The sequence below is a fragment of the Phoca vitulina genome, unplaced genomic scaffold, assembly GCF_004348235.1.
Source record: "Phoca vitulina isolate PV1807 unplaced genomic scaffold, GSC_HSeal_1.0 scaffold6, whole genome shotgun sequence".
NCBI classification, from domain to species: domain Eukaryota; kingdom Metazoa; phylum Chordata; class Mammalia; order Carnivora; family Phocidae; genus Phoca; species Phoca vitulina.
This window is the reverse complement of record NW_022589709.1, coordinates 58,902,599-58,923,717: the sequence shown is the minus strand read 5'-3', so window position 1 is coordinate 58,923,717 and position 21,119 is coordinate 58,902,599. Positions and strand designations below refer to the sequence as shown.

The 21,119-nt window shown below is 35.7% G+C and overlaps 1 protein-coding gene across 2 annotated transcripts; it reads left to right on the top strand.

Annotated features, from left to right (window-relative positions):
• Positions 1–5: 5 nt before the first annotated feature.
• On the top strand, positions 6–20,779 carry PPWD1 (peptidylprolyl isomerase domain and WD repeat containing 1). Of its 2 annotated transcripts, XM_032404336.1 has the most exons (11): positions 6–202; positions 3,970–4,072; positions 5,056–5,156; positions 5,309–5,429; positions 7,265–7,712; positions 12,008–12,198; positions 13,058–13,247; positions 16,139–16,320; positions 17,623–17,704; positions 19,288–19,470; positions 20,475–20,779. In XM_032404336.1, exons 1-11 carry the CDS (start codon positions 7–9, stop codon positions 20,616–20,618), a joined length of 1,941 nt encoding a protein of 646 aa, XP_032260227.1. In that variant the 5' UTR covers position 6; the 3' UTR covers positions 20,619–20,779. The 2 variants fall into 2 exon arrangements, with proteins under 2 accessions (XP_032260227.1, XP_032260228.1); XM_032404337.1 differs by lacking the exon at positions 6–202 and having other exon boundaries at positions 4,021–4,072; positions 5,056–5,081; positions 5,407–5,429.
• Positions 20,780–21,119: the final 340 nt, after the last annotated feature.

Genomic DNA, 21,119 nt, shown 5'->3' with positions numbered 1-21,119 from the left:
GACAATATGGCGTCGGAAGGTGGTAGCGATTCACAGCTGAGAAGGAGAAGGCGCAGGGACCAGGAGGAACCGGAAAAAACAGAACTCAGCGAAAGGGAGCTGACAGTGGTAGTGGCGGTGGCCCAAGAGAACGAAGAGGAAAATGAAGAGCGCTGGGTTGGGCCTTTACCTGTAGAGGCAACATTGGCCAAGAAGAGGAAAGGTAGCTACAGAGATAGGCACAGGGCGAGTTGAAATCTGCGTCCCCCGACTGGGAGATTTCAAACCAGACCCCAAAAACAGATGGTGTGTGATTGCGGGGTTTTGTGCCCTCAGAACAGAGGATCTTCTGATTGCTGGCCATTCTATACTTGCACGTTTCCCCGAAATAGTGACTTGGGCTGGGTACAGCGTCTTTTTGATAATATCTAACAATGTTAATCACGGATGTGTTATAGTAATGTGGTCTAATAGATGCTAAAGCTAATTTATGCCACTACTTGCTATGTGCTAGGCGCCTCTCATTTAATCCCTACAGCAGGCATATGAGGTTGGAATTTCTATCTCCGTTTAGCAGATGTGAAACAGAGTCCGGTTTTCTTGAAGGCTCTTAGTTCAGGAATGCTGTTAGTTTGTTGGGGTGCGCGGGGAGGGGGCGAGAGAGCGGTGCCTATTTAGAATCGTAAAGAGTAGGTAAAGATGATTATAATCCTGACTCTTACAGTAATGACTTTTTTTGTTTGTTTGTTTAAATATTTTATTTATTTATTTGACAGAGAGAGACATAGCCAGAGAGGGAACACAAGCAGGGGGGAGTGGGAGAGTGAGAAGCAGGCTTCCCGCGGAGCAATGAGCCCGATATGGGACTCGATCCCAGGATCCTGGGATCTTGACCGGAGGCGAAGGCAGATGCTTAACGACTGAGCCACCCAGGCGCCCTTTTTCACCTAGGAAAGTTACATAAGTTTCCTGGATCACAAATTTTTCATCTAAAACCGGCGATCTGTGGTTTTCAAACCACACGCAGGAGATACAAAGGCCTGAAGTATTTTCCTACTTTCGTGGAATAGTGACCAGGTTTTATCAAATAAAAGGGTGGGGAAAGAGGTTAAATTTTCTTATTTTAAAAGTTGTTCTGTAAAATGTCTTTCTTAAACGTGTAAGACGATTAAAATACGATTTTTCTGAAAGTTCAAATCTTACCCTTATCACTCTCTCTGCTTCACACTCTTCAGTGATTTCGCATTATTTTCAAAACAAAGTCCAGACTCCCCAAATGGCCTACAAGGCTCTTCATGACATGATCTCTCTTTACCTCACCAAAACTTATCCACTGCTTCTCTATTCTAACTTTGTCTGTCTTCCTTACTCTGTACTCCTGCCATATTAAGACACTTGAGAATGGGGCCTGCTTTTTTTCTTATTTGAATGCCTACCAGGATGTTATGGTGTATACCTGAAATGATTTCCCTCAACCATTTTCACTTGGCTAACTTGCTCAACTTTAGCATTCACCTTCAGCCATCACCTCCTCTGTAAAGCCTGTGACTTCTCCAGTTTGGGTCAGGTTTCTGAAGAACATTGATCATAACTCTGAGGTAATATTTAACAGCTGAATTTACAGGTAACCTTCAAATTTTATGTATCCAAATTTTGAAGAAGCCAATTTTTTGAACACTGTACGTTGACACTTTTAAAGTACATTATCTTTTTTACTGTTAGGTCTTTCTGTTAAATGTTTCCACAGCATTTCTTCTTCATTGCACTTGCTACATTTTAAAATTGTGTATTTATTCATGTGATTGATAATGTTCCTCTCCACTGCTTAGACTGTAAACTTATAAAAGCAAAGTCCATTCCCACTTTGCTTCAGTGCTTGCTACAGTGCTTTGCACATAGCAAGTGTTCACTTAGTATTTATTGAGTGAATGAATATGGCAAAGTTAATGCTCTAATTGTTGCATTAGAATATTTTTATATGTCCTTTCTATGGAAAAATAAAAAAAATCAAAGTGCTGATATTAGTGTTAAGAGACAAAGATCTTATAAAACTTAATTGACAGGGACAGAAATAATTAGGTGTGAAAATGTTTGCCCTAGGGGCGCCTGGATGGCTCGTTGAGCGTCTTGCCTTATGCTCAGGTCATGATCCAAGGGTCTGGGATCAAGCCCCATGTTGGGCTGTCTCCTCAGCGGGAGCCTGCTTCTCCCTCTCCCTGCTGTTCCCCCTGCTTGTACTCTCTCTCTCTGTCAAATAAATAAATAAAATCTTTAAAAAAAAAAAAGAAAAAGAAAGAAAGAAAATGTTTGCCCTTAAGTAGATGCTCATTGTATTTAAGCCAATCAATAGTATTCGGTTTGAAGAAAAAATTGAAATTTAAAAAAACATGTATGAAACATTAGAAAAATATCATTGAAGATTTTATCTAAAAAGACAGGAGTTTGGGGCACCTGGCTGGCTCAATCGGTAGAACATGTGACTCTTGATCTCAGGATTGTAAATACAAATCCCACATTGGGTGTACAGATTACTTAAAACTAAAATCTTTAAAAAAAATAAAAAGACAGGAGTTTGATAATATATTTCTAGAAATAGAACATGTTCTTTGGACACTGGATATTTGTATTCATTTTCGGAAAGACATTATAAATTATTATATGACACTACCTTTAATTAAACTCATGGTTTCTCAAAGACAGGAGTTATGTGTTCTTCATGTCCATGGGCCTTGTAACCTATTTTGTTTTCAGTAAATATCTGCTCAACAAGTAAACTAACAAACAGCAAAAGGAATGTGTATCAGATAGGATTATATTAAGCTGCCAATTACATAAAGACCCAAAAAATCAATAACATTAAAAAAGACAGAGGTATACTTCTTTCATGTGTAAAAGGAGTCCCAAAGTAAACAGTCTAGGATTGGTATAGAGGCTCCAAAGTGACCTAGGCTCTTCCCAGCATTCTACCCTAACATCACTAGGGTATGGCCCTCATCTTTGTCCCAGTGCTGTTATTAGAATAACAGTGCTGTTATCCCAGTTCCAAGTTGTAGGACTGAGGAAGGGAAGAAGGGAACACTTTTTAAGGAGACTTCTTCATTGTCACACAACACTGCTCATTGACATACGGTAACACCTAACTCTGGAGAAGGTGAGAAAGGTCCTCTTAATGATGTCAATATGCCCATATAAAAATGGGGGTTCTGTTACTAAAAATGAAGGAGAAAGGAGTTCATTGGGCACAAGTTTGAGTCTGCTATACATTATAGTTAGGAAAAACTATGAACCATCTCATATTTAATGTAGCAACTTTTTATAGTCCTGTTTGGCCATCATTGGATTATTTTACTAGATATGCATATGTCAATTTTTGCTGGTAAAATTGTTCATAGCTCTTGTAATGAAATCAGTATTTCCTCAGATTAACACTCTTAAAAATGTTTTGTCCCTGGAAAAAGTTGAGAACTCCAGGATTTTTTCAGCTCTAAAAATCTATTTAGTATTTTAACATGTTTACCTGCTCTAATCCCAGTATCAGTGACTTCAAAGAGGATTAGTGCCTTAAGGATAAACAGACATCTTCTAAGTGGCTACTGTCCTCTTGTTACTTTAAATTAGAACTAATAATTGACTCTACATGTTTGGAAAGATGGTTGTGATAATTTCATGAAACTTTTTTAAGGTTTCTGTTTCGTAATGGAACCTTCATATTAAGCCAGAATCACTCAGTTCTTAAGTTCTGGGGACAGTCAAGCCTCTATATAATACCTGAGAACCTGTCATGACTAAATGATGGCAGTATTCACTACTATGAAATAATAGAAGTAACAAGTGATATAACACACTAAATTTCTTTTCATGACCTGTGAATTGAGAGAAATTTAAGAAAATCTAGAAGAATGTACAAAGTAGAACTTAGAAAATCTTAAGTACAAAATAGTAAATAGTTCCAGTTAAAAACACATTTTTCTTTCCTTTTTTTCCCCTCAGTTTTGGAATTTGAAAGAGTCTATCTTGAAAACCTCCCCAGTGCATCTATGTATGAACGCAGTTATATGCATAGAGATGTCATCACCCATGTGGTATGCACCAAGTAAGTCTATCACATCTTTTTAATTTCTTTCTGAAAAATGTGTTTTATAAAAATGCTTCAGTTTTGAGGAGGATTTGTAGAAGTAACTTTAGGATACTGTGGATTTCTGTTTAATGTCATAGGTTCTTTAATAGTTTAAGTTAAATAAAGGCCTACATACTCTTTCCTATATCATATAAGAAATGCATTCAAGGTAAGATGTGTAAAGTACCTGGCATATTCTGGATTTCAATAAATGGTTTCTATTTTTATATACCTTACAAGGGAGACTATTCTGTATAAAATCTTTCAGATACTTAACCAAACACCTTGGATAGGATACAAAACAAATGTATTGAACTTTGCTATATAGAGAAGGGATATATTGAGATTTAATGATTTATCAACTTCTGAAAACTAGTATAATTTTCCTTGTGAAAACACTGCCTATAGGATGATCTTAGCATTAATGGGCCCTAAGGTCTAGTGATTACTTTTTTTTTCTTTTTTAAAGATTTTATTTATTTGAGAGATAGAGAATGAAAGAGAGAGAGTATGAGAGGGGGGAGGGTCAGAGGGAGAAGCAGACTCCCTGCTGAGCAGGGAGCCCGATGCGGGACTCGATTCTGGGATTCCAGGATCATGACCTGAGCCGAAGGCAGTTGCTTAACCAGCTGAGCCACCCAGGCGCCCAGGTCTAGTGATTACTGGTGAAATTTCTTTTTTTTAATGTCAAGTGCTAGCTCAATTCTGATCCTAGTTTTGGGGATTAAAATTAGTACCACAGCAACTATTATGATATCCAGAAAAGAACTACAAAATTTGCAATAGTGGTCTTCATAAAGGAAGATATTTTTTTATATGTCATATAGTGGTCTTCATAAAGGAAGATATTTTTTAAAAAACCTACTTTGAAAGTCAAAAAGTCTCATGAATGATTGCTTTGGGGGTACTAAGTAATTCATCTGTTTTACAAAGTAACTTTTACAATTTTATATATGCAGGACAGACTTTATTATTACTGCCAGTCATGATGGACATGTTAAGTTCTGGAAAAAAATAGAAGAGGGAATTGAATTTGTTAAACATTTTCGTAGTCATCTGGGTAAGAATTTCACTTTGTGTTTGGATGTGTTTGTGTAGCTCTCTTAAATTGTATTGGTTAAAGTTTCTCTTAAAATGCTTTTTTTCTTTGAATCATGTATATTTGTTTCATTGGTATTTACTAGAGTGTTTTAATTTGATTTATTTAAATAGGAGTTATTGAGAGTATTGCAGTTAGCTCTGAGGGAGCATTGTTCTGTTCTGTGGGTGATGATAAAGCAATGAAGGTGTTTGATGTAGTGAACTTTGACATGATCAATATGCTGAAGCTTGGGTGAGTCTTTTTTTAAAGTATATATTTTTTAACTTAGCAAAATAATTTTTAAACTAAACTTTACCATTTTGTAGATATTTCTAAACAGAATATATTGCCATTCCATTAAAAAATGTGCCTTTGAATTTTGCTTAGGAAAATTAGAAATGAATCCTTGTTATGATCTCTTTGGAGGCTTCTGCTGTGGTTTTGTCATTAATCACAGAAGTTTTTAAACAGCATCATAACAAGGATTCATTGTATCCATTTAACATTACTTAATTAACAAGGATCCATCATGTCTAATATACTGGTGCTTAGAATTAACTCCCTTGCTGTGTTTATTTCAGTCATATGTATTGTGTCTTATAAGGCTTATATACATTTTGGAATTGAGGTGATTTGTTGGTGATTTTAAACTTTGAAGTATATTGATACCCCAACTATGTGGTTAGACTGTACAGGAATGAGATGAATACTTTGTTTTAAGCATGTCTTTCTTTAGATACCATACTGAATTTATATATATCTAAATGAATGTCAGCTTTAAAATCATAGCATTGTCAAAAAGTTTTAGGACTTGTCTTAGCTCAGACTGCCATTACAAAAGACCATAGGCTAAGTGGCTTAAACAATAAAATTTTATTTTCTCAGAGTTCTGGAGCCTGGAAAGTGTAAGATCAAGGTTCCAGCAGGGTTTAATTTGTGGTGAGGACTCTCTTTGGGGACAGGATGTAGGGAGGAATGGTGTCTTGCTTTCCCTTCTCAGGCCACAGGCCTATGGGATTAGGGCCCCACATTTATGACCCCATTCAACCTTAATTACCTCCTAATTATCTCCAGATACGATCACCTTGGTTAACTGCAACATATGAATGGTGGGGGGAGGAGAACAACAGTTCATTACCTAATAGGATTTCTTTTGGAATTTCCTTCAAAACCAGTTTATGAGCCACTAAAGGAAATCAGTCTCATTACTTATGGTCAGAACTTATTTTTGACTAGAAATAGCAATATCTTTTGGTTATCTGTCCTATTCCCCTGCTTTGTTTACCCACACTAGCTGTTTTTAAAAATTAAATCTTTTGATAAATGTTGAACCTTTGCCATCTTTGAGGATATTGAAAGAGTATTTTTTTTAACTTTTGGTAGAAATTCTAAAAAACTTTTGAGAAGTTCCAAAAAAGTTTTGAGCATCAGCACCAACATTGGAATAACTGTGTAACGTCTCAAACTGACTGCCTAGAAGGAGACAACACTCATTTGAGTGTGTACGTTTGGTGTATTGATTAAATTTGTCCCAGTTCTTTTACATTTTGTTCATCAGGTAGCATGTTCAAACTTTATAGTTTTAAGATCAAGTTACTAATAATGAGAATGTGATATCAAAATGTTTTTCTTTTGATCACGGTCATAACTAAAATATTTTAATTTTAAACATTTCAAGGATGGATTTATCAAGTATACTGTTACATGCTAAACTATTTAAAAGTAAGTTATGCATAGACTGAGACATAGACAGAAATCCAAAAGGCAATGCCTTGGAATATTTTAAGGTTCAGGTCTGATCTGGTTTTCTTATCTACCCAAGAGAAGTAAATGATCTGCTATATGCAATTCTCCCTGTGGTCTGATAAATCCTCAGAAGTTATTACCATTATGTTAATGAGGTCAGAAAGAGAAAAATCGGTAACTTTTTTTAGTTGTTCCTTCCCATTTTCTATCTCTCTGCTACTTTGAGCAAGGAATCCAAAACTAACTAAATCATTGGCCAGGACATTTTTTTGGTGGTGAGGGTGGATAAGGATGCTTATTTGTATTGATTTCTTTTTTCCCTCAATTCTTAAATATTTTAGCTATTTTCCTGGACAGTGTGAGTGGATCTATTGCCCAGGGGACGCCATATCTTCAGTTGCTGCTTCTGAGAAGAGCACAGGAAAAATTTTCATTTATGATGGTCGAGGAGATAACCAGCCACTTCATATTTTTGACAAACTCCATACATCACCTCTTACTCAGATACGGCTGAATGCAGTTTACAAAGCAGTAGTGTCTTCTGATAAATCTGGGATGATTGAATACTGGACTGGGCCTCCTCATGAATATAAGTTCCCCAAAAATGTGAACTGGGAATATAAAACTGACACAGATTTATATGAATTTGCCAAGTGCAAGGCTTATCCAACAAGCATATGTTTTTCACCTGATGGGAAGAAAATAGCTACTATTGGTTCTGATAGAAAAGTTAGAATTTTCAGATTTTTAACTGGAAAACTCATGAGAGTCTTTGATGAATCACTAAGTGTAAGTGCAATATAAATTTAATGACTATTTCCTTTTCTGAATGTCTTTATTTTGTGCTATTTCTTAAAAGATATTTTTTCTGGATGTAGATGTTTACATGGATGGTTATTTTCTCTTAGCACATTGAAGATATTATTCAACTGTCTGCTGTCTTTCAGTGTTCTTCAGAACTCTCTTCCCTAGGTTTGTGATGTGATACCTTTTGAGCCAATTATATTTATATGGCTGTGTTTTTAGTTTAGTTTTGTTTGTTTCATCCTCTTAAGCTCCTCAAAACTCAATCTAGACTTTTTTCTTAGCCTTTTCTTAACTCTGTTCACTCCTGTCTGTTCGTATGACAACTCCCAAATTGATTTTTCCAGCTTTCTATTGCAAACAGAGCTGGTGCTATCCTTTGTTTTGTTTTTTGGGGGTTTTTTTTGGTTTGGTTTTGTTTTGTTTTGCTGTCTTCATGAATGGTACCAATATCCATTTGCTTGCACAAGCCAAAGAAACCTGAATCATCCTTAACTTCTTAACTCTTTTTCCTTACCCCTCTTTTTTAAATTCATCATGAATCCTGTCAATTTTACTTTCTAAATATGCTTTAAATTTGTTCATTTCCTTTCAGCACATCTGTCCATACTGTAGCTCATGATCTTTTGCCTAGACTATCTCATGGCCTACTGCCTTATGTCCTGGATTCCTCCTACTCTGTTATCCACGCTGCACCCAGAGCAATTTTTTTAAAGTATATATCTGATCGTGTCATTCTTTGAACCTTTTTGTGACTTCCTGTTCTTAGGATCAAGACCAAATTCATGGCCTGCCTTGTTGTGGCCTTTGCCAACCACTCTACCCTACTATAAATCACCTTTCTCCCTGCCTCTTACTCTAGCCATTTAGGCCTTCTTTCAGTTTCTTGACCATGTCTCCCACCACAGGGCCTTTGCATATGCTGTTCCTGCTACCTGGAGTCACCCCTCCCCCATTCTTTCCATTACCGGTTGAACTTATCCTTCAAATCTTATTTAAAGGGTCACTTCCTGTGGGAATTCACTGTTCATCTAATCTAGGACAACTTTTTATTTTAAGATTTATTTACTTTAAGAGAACACAAGAGAGAGTAAGCACACCCGCAAGCCTGAGTGGGGGTCAGAGGGAGAGAATCTTCAAGCAGACTCTGCCCTTGCTCAGCGTGAAGCCTGACTCAGGGCTTGATCACAACACCCATGAGTTTACAACCTGAGCCAAAACGAAGAGTTGGATGCTTAACCAACTGAGCCAGGAGCCCCTGGAACAACTTTTTTTTTTTATGTGACTTAATATCACTCTGTTTATTTTCCTGTAGAGCATTTGGCATGGTCTTATTTTTGATTAATACATATCAACCCCTCATAGATTAAACTCTATGCGATCTATGGTCCCTTATCTGTTTTGGTTCATATTTGTATCTCCAGCACTAAGAACAATACCTGACACATAATAACTGCTAACAAGAATTTGTTAAAGCATGTAGTTGTAGAATAAGAGTTTCTATCCATGCAAAGTTAACTGTTTTTTGTGGAAATTTGGGTTTCACTACCTGTTTCCCTGAAGTGTTCTCTAACTGCTAATGGTATGTTGAATCCTCTAAGAGTCTGTGGGTTGAACCTTTGTAGCAGTAATGTTTATTGTATGACAATGTCAATTCTACAGTCTTGGTAGTGACCAGTTTATATTAGATTCCCTGCATTAAGGTCTTAAATTGTGTTATTCTTATTAGTGACACTCCTGTTTGGTGGCAAGTAGCAATAAGTTGGGTGGATTATCAGCCTGAAGTAGTATGAATCCAGACAAAAAGGAAGATCTGTTTGCTAGTCAGATCTTCCTCATGATTCATTTTCTTGGTGGAGGAGAATAGCTTTCCACTATACTTTTAAGAAAAGGAGAAAAACTTCCTTTGCGATGTTTTCTTCTTTAGGTAGATGGTAACTAAATATTAGTTTAAATATAACTTAAAGACTCTTTACCAGCTTGCAGCTCCTTGAAGATTCCTTAGGAAAAGAAACATTTAAAAACACAGTCTCTGGATATAAATCTCTTAACATGAATACTCTGAGCTGTTCAGCCCACTCTATTTCTTCATCATTGTCTTCAACATTTGTTGAACTCAAAGGGCCAAGATGGTAAGAGGAAGTCAGTAGTAAAGCTTATGACAGAAGTTGAGATTCAGAATGAGAGAGGTTACCAAAACAAAACAAAAACAAATGCCAAGTAATTTAGTTAGAATGCTAGTGGTAGTAAATGTGTGGAATCTCACAGTTAATGAGATATGCATATGCTGTATATGGCTACACAGATGAATATCACAGAGGCCCTGGTATTAAGGCTAGAATATGTAAAAAGATACCAAGGTACTTAATCAGGTCGGACTAACATTTATGAAATACTTATATGTGGGCAGAGGGCCATCTACAAATCTTAAGTCTTGAAAATGAATCCTCTCGGGGTGCCTGGGTGCTCAGTCAGTTAAGCGTCTGCCTTTGGCTCAGGTCATGATCCTAGGGTCCTGGGATCGAGCCCCACATCGGGCTCCCTGCTCAGTGGCAAGTTTGCTTCTCCCTCTTCCTCTCCCTCTGTGATCTCTCTCGCTCTCACTCTCTCTCAAATAAATAAGTAAAACCTTAAAAAAAAGAAAGAAAGAAAGAAAATGAATCTGTAACAAAATAATCAAGGGTCCCTCATACAAAAATGTAGTCCAGCATCTAGGCTATTTCTAGCATAGAAATAAGCAATTATCAGTCTCAGAGACTGGAGACAAGAAACCCTACAGACCAGGCTTTTTATCTGTCCTGTAAGACCTTTGCTTCTTGTTGTTGCCTAATACACATACCTCCTTTTGGTTTTTGGAGTTGTTTACATTGTTGTTCTTTCCATATCTAGAAAAACAGAACTTCCAGTTAATGCAAGCATGAAAAAAAATAGATTGAACATAAGCCTGGTTTCTTTTCATCTCCAATGGAGACCTACTTTTGAATTCTGCTGCTTGAGGCCTTAAATATCTGGAAAACTGAATGAAAGATCATATTTTGGGGGAAGCTTATAGTATGATAATACATAGTAATTGTGATGTGACCCTGTCTGAAATTGTTTTAAATATCTAAAGAAAAGAAAACCAAATATCAAAACTACAGAACACTCACAAAAATATTCATCTACACTAAGCCACATTTACCTAATGATAATCTGTGTTGTCCTTTCTGTAAAAATAACTTGAAACATTTTCTAAAATGTCATGAAATCTTTATAAATTAGTGAAATAATAAGAGTTCATTCATTCAACAAAAATTGAGTGCTTGTTATATCATGTCAGGCCCATGATCCCTGTACAGGGACCTTATAGTCTAGTTGCATTGTCCATAATAGTGGCCACTAGCCATATGTGGCTATTGAGCACTTGATTTGAAGCTAGTCCAAATTTAGATGGACTGAAAGTATAAAATACAGGATTTCAAAGACCTAATATAAGAAATATAGAACATAATATATCTCAAATTTTTTTTTAAGATTTTATTTTTAAGTAATCTCTACATCCATCATGGGGCTTGAACTTACAACCCTGAGATCAAGAGTCACATCTTCTGCCATCTGAGCCAGCCAGGTGCTCCATCTCAATTTTTTAATATTGCTTAAAGTTTAAATGATTATTTTTTTTTTAAGATTTATTTATTTATTTGACAGAGAGAGACACAGCGAGAGAGGAAACACAAGCAGGGGGAGTGGGAGAGGGAGAAGCAGGCTTCCTGCTGAGCAGGGAACCCAACGTGGGGCTCGATCCCAGGACCCTGGGACCATGAGCTGAGCCGAAGGCAGACGCTTAATGACTGAGCCACCCAGGCGCCCCTAAAGTTTAAATGATTATATTTTGGAAATATTGGGTTGAATAAAACATTATTAAGAATAATTTCAGCTGTTTTTACTTTGTTTAAGTAGCTACTAGAAAATTTAAAATTATATATGTGGTTTCCATTATATTTCTATTGGAAGGTACTAGTCTGTGGCTTATAAAAGGCAGCAGATAGAGTTTCAATAGAGAAAACAGTAGTTATATTAACTTTTGTTTAATTAGAAGAACCAGTTAGCATAAATACTATTTTTTATGATTTAACTTATTAATGTCTTTTTATTTCCTGCTTATAGTATTTAGAATCCTCCTTAAGATGACATATAAGTACACAAACTTTCAGTGGCTCTTAATGTGTTCTGTGCTTCTATTTAAATTCTCATTCTCTTTATCATGTAGCTTTTTTGTTAATAAATGGTTTGCTTCTTAGATGTTTACTGAACTGCAGCAGATGAGGCAACAGCTACCCGACATGGAATTTGGCCGACGAATGGCTGTAGAACGTGAGTTGGAGAAGGTGGATGCAGTAAGATTAATTAACATAGTTTTTGATGAAACTGGACACTTCGTGCTGTATGGAACAATGCTAGGCATTAAAGTTATAAATGTAGAAACAAACCGGTAAGCTTGATGTTTTTTAAAAGTGCATTCATTTATGGGGGACCATTTCCTCCGTCAGGGAAACAATGGGAGTTTTGTTTGTTCCAGGACAAGTGGAATGGTCCCAAATGTCTAAACTTAACCAAATGTTTTGACTGGATTTTTCTGTGGTCTTTTGGTTGTTTATAATCTTATGTAAAAAGTTTCCACTCATGTTTGTAAAAGAAATGGAAAAAAGATATGCATAGTTTCAAATTGTTGGTTTGTTGTTTTTTTTTTTAACAAGTTTCAGTCTCTCTTTTGCTTATTGATTTAAATTAGCCTGGTTCATGTTAAATGTTGCCAAATATTTTAACCACAGAATTCAGCATTACATCCTGCTAGACATAAAATCAGAAGTTAAAATGCATGAAACCACAAAAAGCCTTTTGTGCAAACAGTCCATTTGGTTTTAGTACAAAATAGCTACAATCAGATACTATCACTGAATGTAAATGAAAAGAACTTAAAGTATATTTTAAAGAGAAAAAATCTAGTGCTGTACATTTTCACATGTAAACAAATTTATATTGTAGTTCTTGGCAGTATAGAATCTTTGAAGGCTTATAAAACGATTAAAATAATAGTGATAGGAATAAGTTAAAACTATATGACTGAATGATTGTATTTTTTTTAACCTGAAAATTCCAGCCACCTACCAATTTAAAATCATTGCTTTTTGGGGGAGGGGGATGAGAAGCACTTTTTTAAAAACTTTCGCTAGTTATTTTATACAAAGGTAAAGGATAAAGGCTAGTTGATTCCTACCTCTTAACTATGAAGTTTTTATAATTGGAGTTCATTCTGATAATTTTATTGTATAAAACATTGTATTTTCTAGGTGTGTGCGCATCTTAGGCAAGCAAGAAAATATTAGAGTGATGCAGTTGGCTTTGTTCCAGGGAATAGCCAAAAAACATCGTGCTGCAACTACTATAGAAATGAAAGCTTCTGAAAACCCTGTTCTTCAGAATATTCAAGCTGACCCAACAATAGTTTGTACATCTTTCAAAAAGAACAGATTTTATATGGTATGCGGAAATACTAGGAAATAGACCTTAATTCTTCCAATTTGGTTGGATTTTTATTTTCTTAGCTTGTACCTTCAACTGAAGAGAATGTTGGCAATAGTAGCAGACTTTCTAAACAACCAGAATACTATCTTAAAACATTAATATTGTAGAATATTTAACTAGGACTTAATTTTGTAGTTTTCCCTCCTGTTCTGAAAATTTTTCATCCTGGCTTCTACAACTGTTTGTGTTGTCTAAGATGTTAGGAAGTAAGCAGTTACAGTATTTTTGCATCCATAATAGTTTTGCTATGGGGTTTTAAAATTCTCCTGCAAAAGATTATTTTTCATCTTTTATTCTGAAACATAATTTATCTCCCCTGAACTTGCACACTTCCTTCTCTAAGCACATTTCTTTTGTATATTCCTGAGAAATTATTTTTTTCTACAGTAGTCCAAGTACTTTGCATGTTAACTAACATTGGGCTCAGAATCAAACTACCAAGCTATCTAAGAGTAGCAGTGTCCTAACTGTTAAGCCAAGCAGAAAAAATCTTAAGTGTAGAGACCTCTGCCCTACCATTCTATTCACACTGCAGAGACTTTCTAAGTCCCACATTTGCTATTTCTCTGCCTAAAATCTTTTAATGGCTCCTCAACTATATTAGATGGCTCTTCTACCTGTCTTTCTTCATTTTTAGTTCATTTGCTACACTGACTGTACTGAACTTGATCCCATTTGCAATAATTGAATGTCCTTGTTTACCTCAAGGCGTTTGCACAGGCTGTTCCTTCTGCCAGTCACACACCTGTCCCCAGTCCCTACTTTCACTAGGTCTCAGTTTGGAAGCCTTCTCTTGACATCAAGTCTGATTAGGTATGCTTGCTTGTGCAGTGTGTCACAGTTTTTGGAATAATTTCCTATTTTTTTTTTTTAATTTCTGACCCTGTCATCTCCTCCTTAATATAAAATTCTCAAATACAGGACATTATGTTTTCTTCACTATTCACAAAGTTTGGTAAAGTGTCTGGCTCATTATAGTATACTCATTCTTTCATCTGATATATTGTAAACAGCTATGATGCTATTCAGGTTACCAGCATTTGATAAATGTAGGAAATAGCAGCTTATCCCAACCAAGCTTTTAACCTAAACTGGATACATTCTTTAAGATGAAAATTTTATTTATAATAATCAAAGTCTTTGCTAAAAATTAATATATATTCAAGGAAAAGAATTTTTCTTGTTTTTACCTGTAATTTAACTGTTTTGAAGGTAAAAGTTAATCGTAATAGGGAATTCTTGGTATATACTAAAAAGATACTAATGTTCCATTCACTTTATCAAAAACTTTAACAAGTTATGTTTTCTTTTTCTTCCCTTAGAGTTTACTTTTATGTTGATTAAATCATACATGTTCCTTATAATCATTGAAGGAAAAAAAAAGTCACTCTGTGCATCTTTATACAGCTAACATAAAATTATCTTTCATTTTATTAGACATACGTATTCGTAAGCAACAGTAAAATGGTGTACATACGTATAAATTTTTGATCCTTTTTTTCAAATCCAGTATCATGAAATAAAAGTAAAATTTTACAAAATTTGAACTTTAGTAGTTTAATACGTGAGCTAAAAATTCATATAAATAAATAATACAACAGGGGCGCCTGGGTGGCTCAGTCGTTAAGCGTCTGCCTTCGGCTCAGGTCATGATCTCAGGGTCCTGGGATCGAGCCCTGCATCGGGCTCCCTGTTGGCGGGAAGCCTGCTTCTCCCTCTCCCACTCCCCCTGCTTGTGTTCCCTCTCTCACTGTGTCTCTCTGTCAAATAAATAAATAAAATCTTTAAAAATAAATAAATAAATAAATCATACAACAGACACACCATTCCTTTGAAAACTGGAGAGTAAGATGATAAGGCAACAACATCCTAACTTGGTTGTTTATTTGGAATTTATACAAGTAGATCAGGAATGACATTAGGCAAGACAGGGCCTGGGGCACTGGCTTAACTTCCTGGAACTCAACTGGTTATCAGGTAGGGCTTTCTTGGGAGAAAAATTTTCTACTTACTGAAAATCAAATAAAAAAAAACAAAACAAAAAACAGGCTTAGAGAAGTCCAAAGTTTTAACAGCTGAAAGGTTTCTTTCAGTTTTCCCAATACCCTGAGGTATCCTGAAATTTCTACAACTTCACTCAAAATTTGCATTCTTTCTCCCAAGCTTCAGGGTTTAGATAGAACAGATGGGGCTTTGCAGGCAATAAAAAAGAAGGAAAGTCAAGATGCATTTCTGATTCATCTTTGAATCCTCAGCCTACCTAGCACCAGGTTCTGCTTTTGTAATAACAATTATTAATATGTATATAGTACCGTCTACATGTTAGACACTGTTCTCTAAGCATTTTATATCCCTTCATTTAATCTTTACAGCAGGCACCTCTTTGAGGTAGTTATTATTATCCCCATTTATGAATGAAGAAATGGAAAAAATGAATTTACTTCCCCTAAATCATGTAACTAGTAAGTAGCAGAGCTGGAATTCAAACCCAGGAAATCTAAATAGTGAAAAGTAAGCAACAGGTGACAGGTTTTGACATACTAGCTGGCAGAAGCAGAGAGCTACCTCAAATAAAACTGCATCTTGTTAAATTTGTACCCAAAAAGAAATTAAATCCCATTTGAAATCATACATCTTCATTAAATGGATTTTCATATTAGACAAGTGTAAAAATAATTTAACTGCATTACACATCCTGTGATAGGAAGTTATTCCTGAAATAAGGATTTATTCTGATGTGAATTCTTTCTTTTCTCAAATACCATAAATAGAAATGAAATTTTCTTGTTGATAAATTTTAACCAGACGAAAATTTCATTCATTCACTCTCTTAATTTTCTTTTGAGTTTACCAAACGAGAACCGGAAGATACAAAAAGTGCAGATTCTGACAGAGATGTTTTTAATGAGAAACCTTCTAAAGAAGAAGTCATGGCAGCTACTCAAGCTGAAGGACCTAAACGAGTTTCAGATAGTGCCATTATCCACACAAGTATGGGAGACATTCACATCAAACTTTTTCCTGTTGAGTATGTACTATTTCTGTTGTCTTAAACACCAATGTAAGTGTGTTTATTTGAAGAAATTGTGCAACTTAAAATTATTTCAACTTGAGGAATTTTAAAGAATTGAAGTGTTTGATAGAACATCTACCTATAGCTTTCTGGTAACTGTTCCTCTAGAAAATGGGAAAATTTTATACACATACTTCATAGGTTTATTATTATGAATACAAAACATATAGCTACAAAAGTGCTGAATGTAAACTATAAGTGATATACAAATATATTACCATTAGCTACACATCCCAACTAAATTTTGTGACTCAGTTGTTAGAACTGGCTTTATCCTCAAAGCAAATCCTTAAGGGGAGGATAATTTTTTCCTCCTGACATTTGCTAAACATCCACTACCTCTTATTTAGTCCCAGTGCTATCTGTATGTTTTAAAAATTCCAACAAAAAACATAAGGCCATTTAATTGAAAAAAGCAGAAGTGTATTCTGGACAGTTTAAAAGTTTGCAAGATGAACATGCAGTGCCAAATACAGTAGAATATCTGGCTATTCTTGATCCAAGAGATGACATCTTTTACAACACCTTTACTTAAAAGTACTTACTTATTTTGGATATGATTGTTTTATACGTACCTTGGTAATGAACAAAGAACTAGGCAGCTCTAGACACCTAGACCATCTCATTTTAGGTACTCACAATCCATGCAACTATTAAGCCTGTCTCCTGATGTACTTCGTGCAGTATTCTCTTGTATCTCCCTTCTATTCCCAGCTCTAAGAGCTATTACATGATAATGTACCTTATTAAATCATCACATGAGATTAGTGAACATTATTTGGAAAGCTTCATACTTTGTGTGATTGTCATTTAAGGTTGATTAGATTTGGGAGATATCATTTCAGAGAGTAAGTCCTTGGTTAGGAATTGTGTCAGTGTACCATAACATAGTTTTTATAAGAAAATTACCTTTCCCAGGAACTGAACCCACTATACAAGTTCAGTGAACATATGTATCTTAAGGTACTGTAGTTGTATTTTTTAATCTGCTAAATGACTTTGAAATTTAAATACTGTCAAACTCAAATATAATAAGCAGTCATGATCTAAACATAATGTACTAAACAATATGAATATACTATGGCTTATATGCTCTTTCAACTCTTGCTTATCCTAAGATTAGAAGAGGTTATGGAAAAAAAACTATCCTGAAAGTTTCAGAAGATACTGAAAACACCGTTAAGAAGCACAACTGCAAAGTAAACTGTCTTAAGATGCCCTGAATAGATTTCATATTTTTAACATGTGTCTTACTAGGTGCCCTAAGACAGTGGAAAACTTCTGTGTTCATAGCAGAAATGGTTATTATAATGGACATACATTTCACCGTATAATTAAGGTAAGTTATACAAAAAAATTTTTTTAAAGATTTATTTATTTGAGAGAGAGAGCACGAGCAGGGGAGAGAGGGATAGGAGAGAATCTTGAAGCAGACTCCCCACTGAGTGCAAAGCCTGACTCAGGGCTTGATCCCACAAGCCTGAGATCATGACCTGAGCTGAAACCAGGAGTCAAACGCTTAACTGACTGAGCCACCCAGGCACCCCAAGTTGATACAAAATTTAAATTATTTCAGGAATAGTGTGTTTTTGCATAACCACAGGTTTACACCTAAGGAATCTTCCTGTCTCACAATTATCAGTTTATTAGAAAGGAATAGGAAAGGGGGCCTGGGTGGCTCAGTCGGTTAAGCGTCTGCCTTTGGCTCAGGTCATGATCCCAGGGTCCAGGGATCAAGCCCCTCATCGGGCTTCCTGCTCCTCGGGGAATCTGCTTCTCCCTCCCTCTCTGCTTGCCACTCCCCCTGCTTGTGCGCTCTCTCTCTTTCTCTTTGTCAAATAAATAACATCCTAAAAAAAAAAAAAAATGGAATATAGAAGCCAAAAAAAAAAAGGATGGTCATGAATATCAGATCTAGAATCAAGCACAGGAATAGTAACATGGTACCTTTTTAGAAACACTGCATCAATATTTTGTCAGCAGCTAAAGCAAGGGTCAGATACTGAGTAAAAGGTCATGCTTAGATAAAACCAAAAGCTAAGGTTACTTGTACCTGGTGACTAGATAAGGTCTAGTTCTAGAAGGTAAGATTTTAAATATTAGAAGAGACATGATGCCACTTAATCTTTGAGAACCACCATTAAAACCTGAAGAACAGAAAGAACTTGGCCCAGGATTTTGTTGAGTGGTGTTCCATAAAATAGATGGGGCAGTAATATAGTTCTTGGTAACTGGCAGGTCAGAAATGGCAGGGGAAATGACAGGAGAGGTAATCAGATTTTGGGGGTTCTGAAGGAATTAGTGAAATGACTCACCAGGCAATCCAGAGTGTTTAGAGAAAGGGAAGAGAGAAAAGTGGGGCAATTCTATAAAACCTAGCACACTATACGGGTCTGAAACTTCCTTACAATATTAATTGGTTTTAATTAGATTATTGGGAAAGACAGTATATGTCTATAAATGAGGAGATCTTTGCAGTTTTGTTTCAATGAAATAAGGTCGTGTTTAAGCAATGGAAATACATCTTCTAAAGTAAAGTATAACTTACTGAGGTTTTAATAAAATCAGTTTATAGAGTGACAGTTAAGAAAATTAAGATTTTACTGAATGTAAAACACTCTTAAGGGGCACCTGGGTGGCTCAGTTGGTTAAGCTACTGCCTTCGGCTCAGGTCGTGATCTTGGAGTCCCGGGATCGAGTCCCACATCGGGCTCCCTGCTCAGTGGGAAGTCTGCTTCTCCCTCTGACCCTCCCCCCTCTCATGTGCTCTCTCTCCCTCTCTCTTTCTCTCTCTCTCAAATAAATAAATAAAATCTTTAAAAAAATAAATAAATAAAACACTCTTAAACATAAGATTCCAAAGCATGCATATAGAAAAGGAAAGGACAAGTGTAATATGTTTTTTGTGTACTTCCTGTTAAGGGCTTCATGATTCAGACGGGAGATCCAACAGGAACTGGTATGGGAGGAGAAAGCATATGGGGAGGAGAATTTGAAGATGAGTTTCATTCAACATTACGACATGACAGACCATATACACTCAGCATGGCCAATGCTGGATCGAATACTAATGGATCTCAGTTTTTCATAACAGTAGTACCAACGGTAAGTAGAACAGCACTGTCTATAAGCCACAGATTCATAGATTATGATCTAAGAATGAATTCAGTGGAAGAGAGCTGCAGTATTGTCTACCATTATTTATATCTGCCAGGTTATAAAAATGAAAACAATTTAAATGAGAAAGTGTAAAACAAATTGGATTTTATTTTGTAAAACAATACTTCTGTAACTCAGGACACTTGAGTTTAAGTCAACTTTGCCAATACTAGTTGTACAACAGAAAACAAATTATTTCACTTCTGGGGCTGTTTCCTTATCTTTAGAATGGGAGGAATTAGAGCAAATGAATTCTCAATTTTAATGCAGCCCATAATCAATGGCAGTGTAGATTTGATAAAATACAGCATAAGAATATTGAGCTCTCTTGCTGTGCAGTTACACAAAATTATACAAATTATTACACTTTATGTTTTGGAATTAAGCACCATGCAATAAAGGAACAATATTTATAATTACTATCAGGCACAAAGTCTCATGTAATAGTCACAATACTTCTAGTATCACTATACCCAGTTTTAAAAACTAGATGAGGAAATGAACAGTGAGACATGATTAACTTGCCACAGGTCAAGTAGGCAGCAGAGCCGGCCTTTGAGCTCCCATCTCTCTAATACGAAAGCACGTGCTGCTTAAACAGTTCCAAACTGCCTCTTACTTATGCAGGTAGGATTCCTGCAGAGAACTTTTAAAGCCTTAGCCATAATTCATTAAGCCATGCAGAGAAACTTAGCTTTAGCAAACATCTTCTGCTCCCTTTAGTCTGAAAGATGCAGATATCTAATTAAACATTATACTATGCTTTTATATTTTTTCATGTAATTATGGAAATCACTCTTAAAAGCTGCTAAATGAAATTAACTCTACATCCTTTTATTTAAATTTTAAAAATGAACCATAAATTTAAATTCTCTTTAATTTGCTCACCCAGAGGGTGTGATCTAAGGAATCTGGGTTTACCAAGATCTTCCATTTCTCCTCCAATGCAGCCTTGGCTTGATAATAAGCACACAGTGTTTGGACGAGTGACTAAAGGAATGGAAGTTGTACAAAGGATCTCCAATGTCAAAGTCAATCCCAAAACAGATAAGCCCTATGAGGATGTCAGCATCATAAATATTACTGTCAAGTAAAATAAGGTCTGTTTCATTGTATGTGTAAGTAAAAAATACACATATATCAAACAGGGTTATTTTACATTAGGAAGTTCTTAGGACTTGCTGAACATACAAATCATGTTTCAAGGATGCAATTATTATGTTTTGTATTTTTCATTAAAGGTCCTTTTTTAAAACTCTGCCTTTTTCTTGCAGCATTTCTCATCCTAGGAGGTGATAAACTGAGATGGATTAAATTTGGGCAAACAGCACCCCTTATATGTAATTTGTCATGAGACTCAAAACCAGATTAAATAATGAGAATTGTATGCATAGGTTCCTTAGCTTTCTAAAAACATGCCACCTAATCGGCCCACGTTTCTTTAGATCCACTAAGAAAGCGTACCAGGATCTGATAGTAATATACCACTTCCTTTCTTTTCTTAGGTTTGTGTTTCATGCCAAATAGTTTTGCCTTTTAATCATTGTTAAAAATAGTTAAGTAGTGGTAAGTAAAATTTCAGGAAATAAATAGGA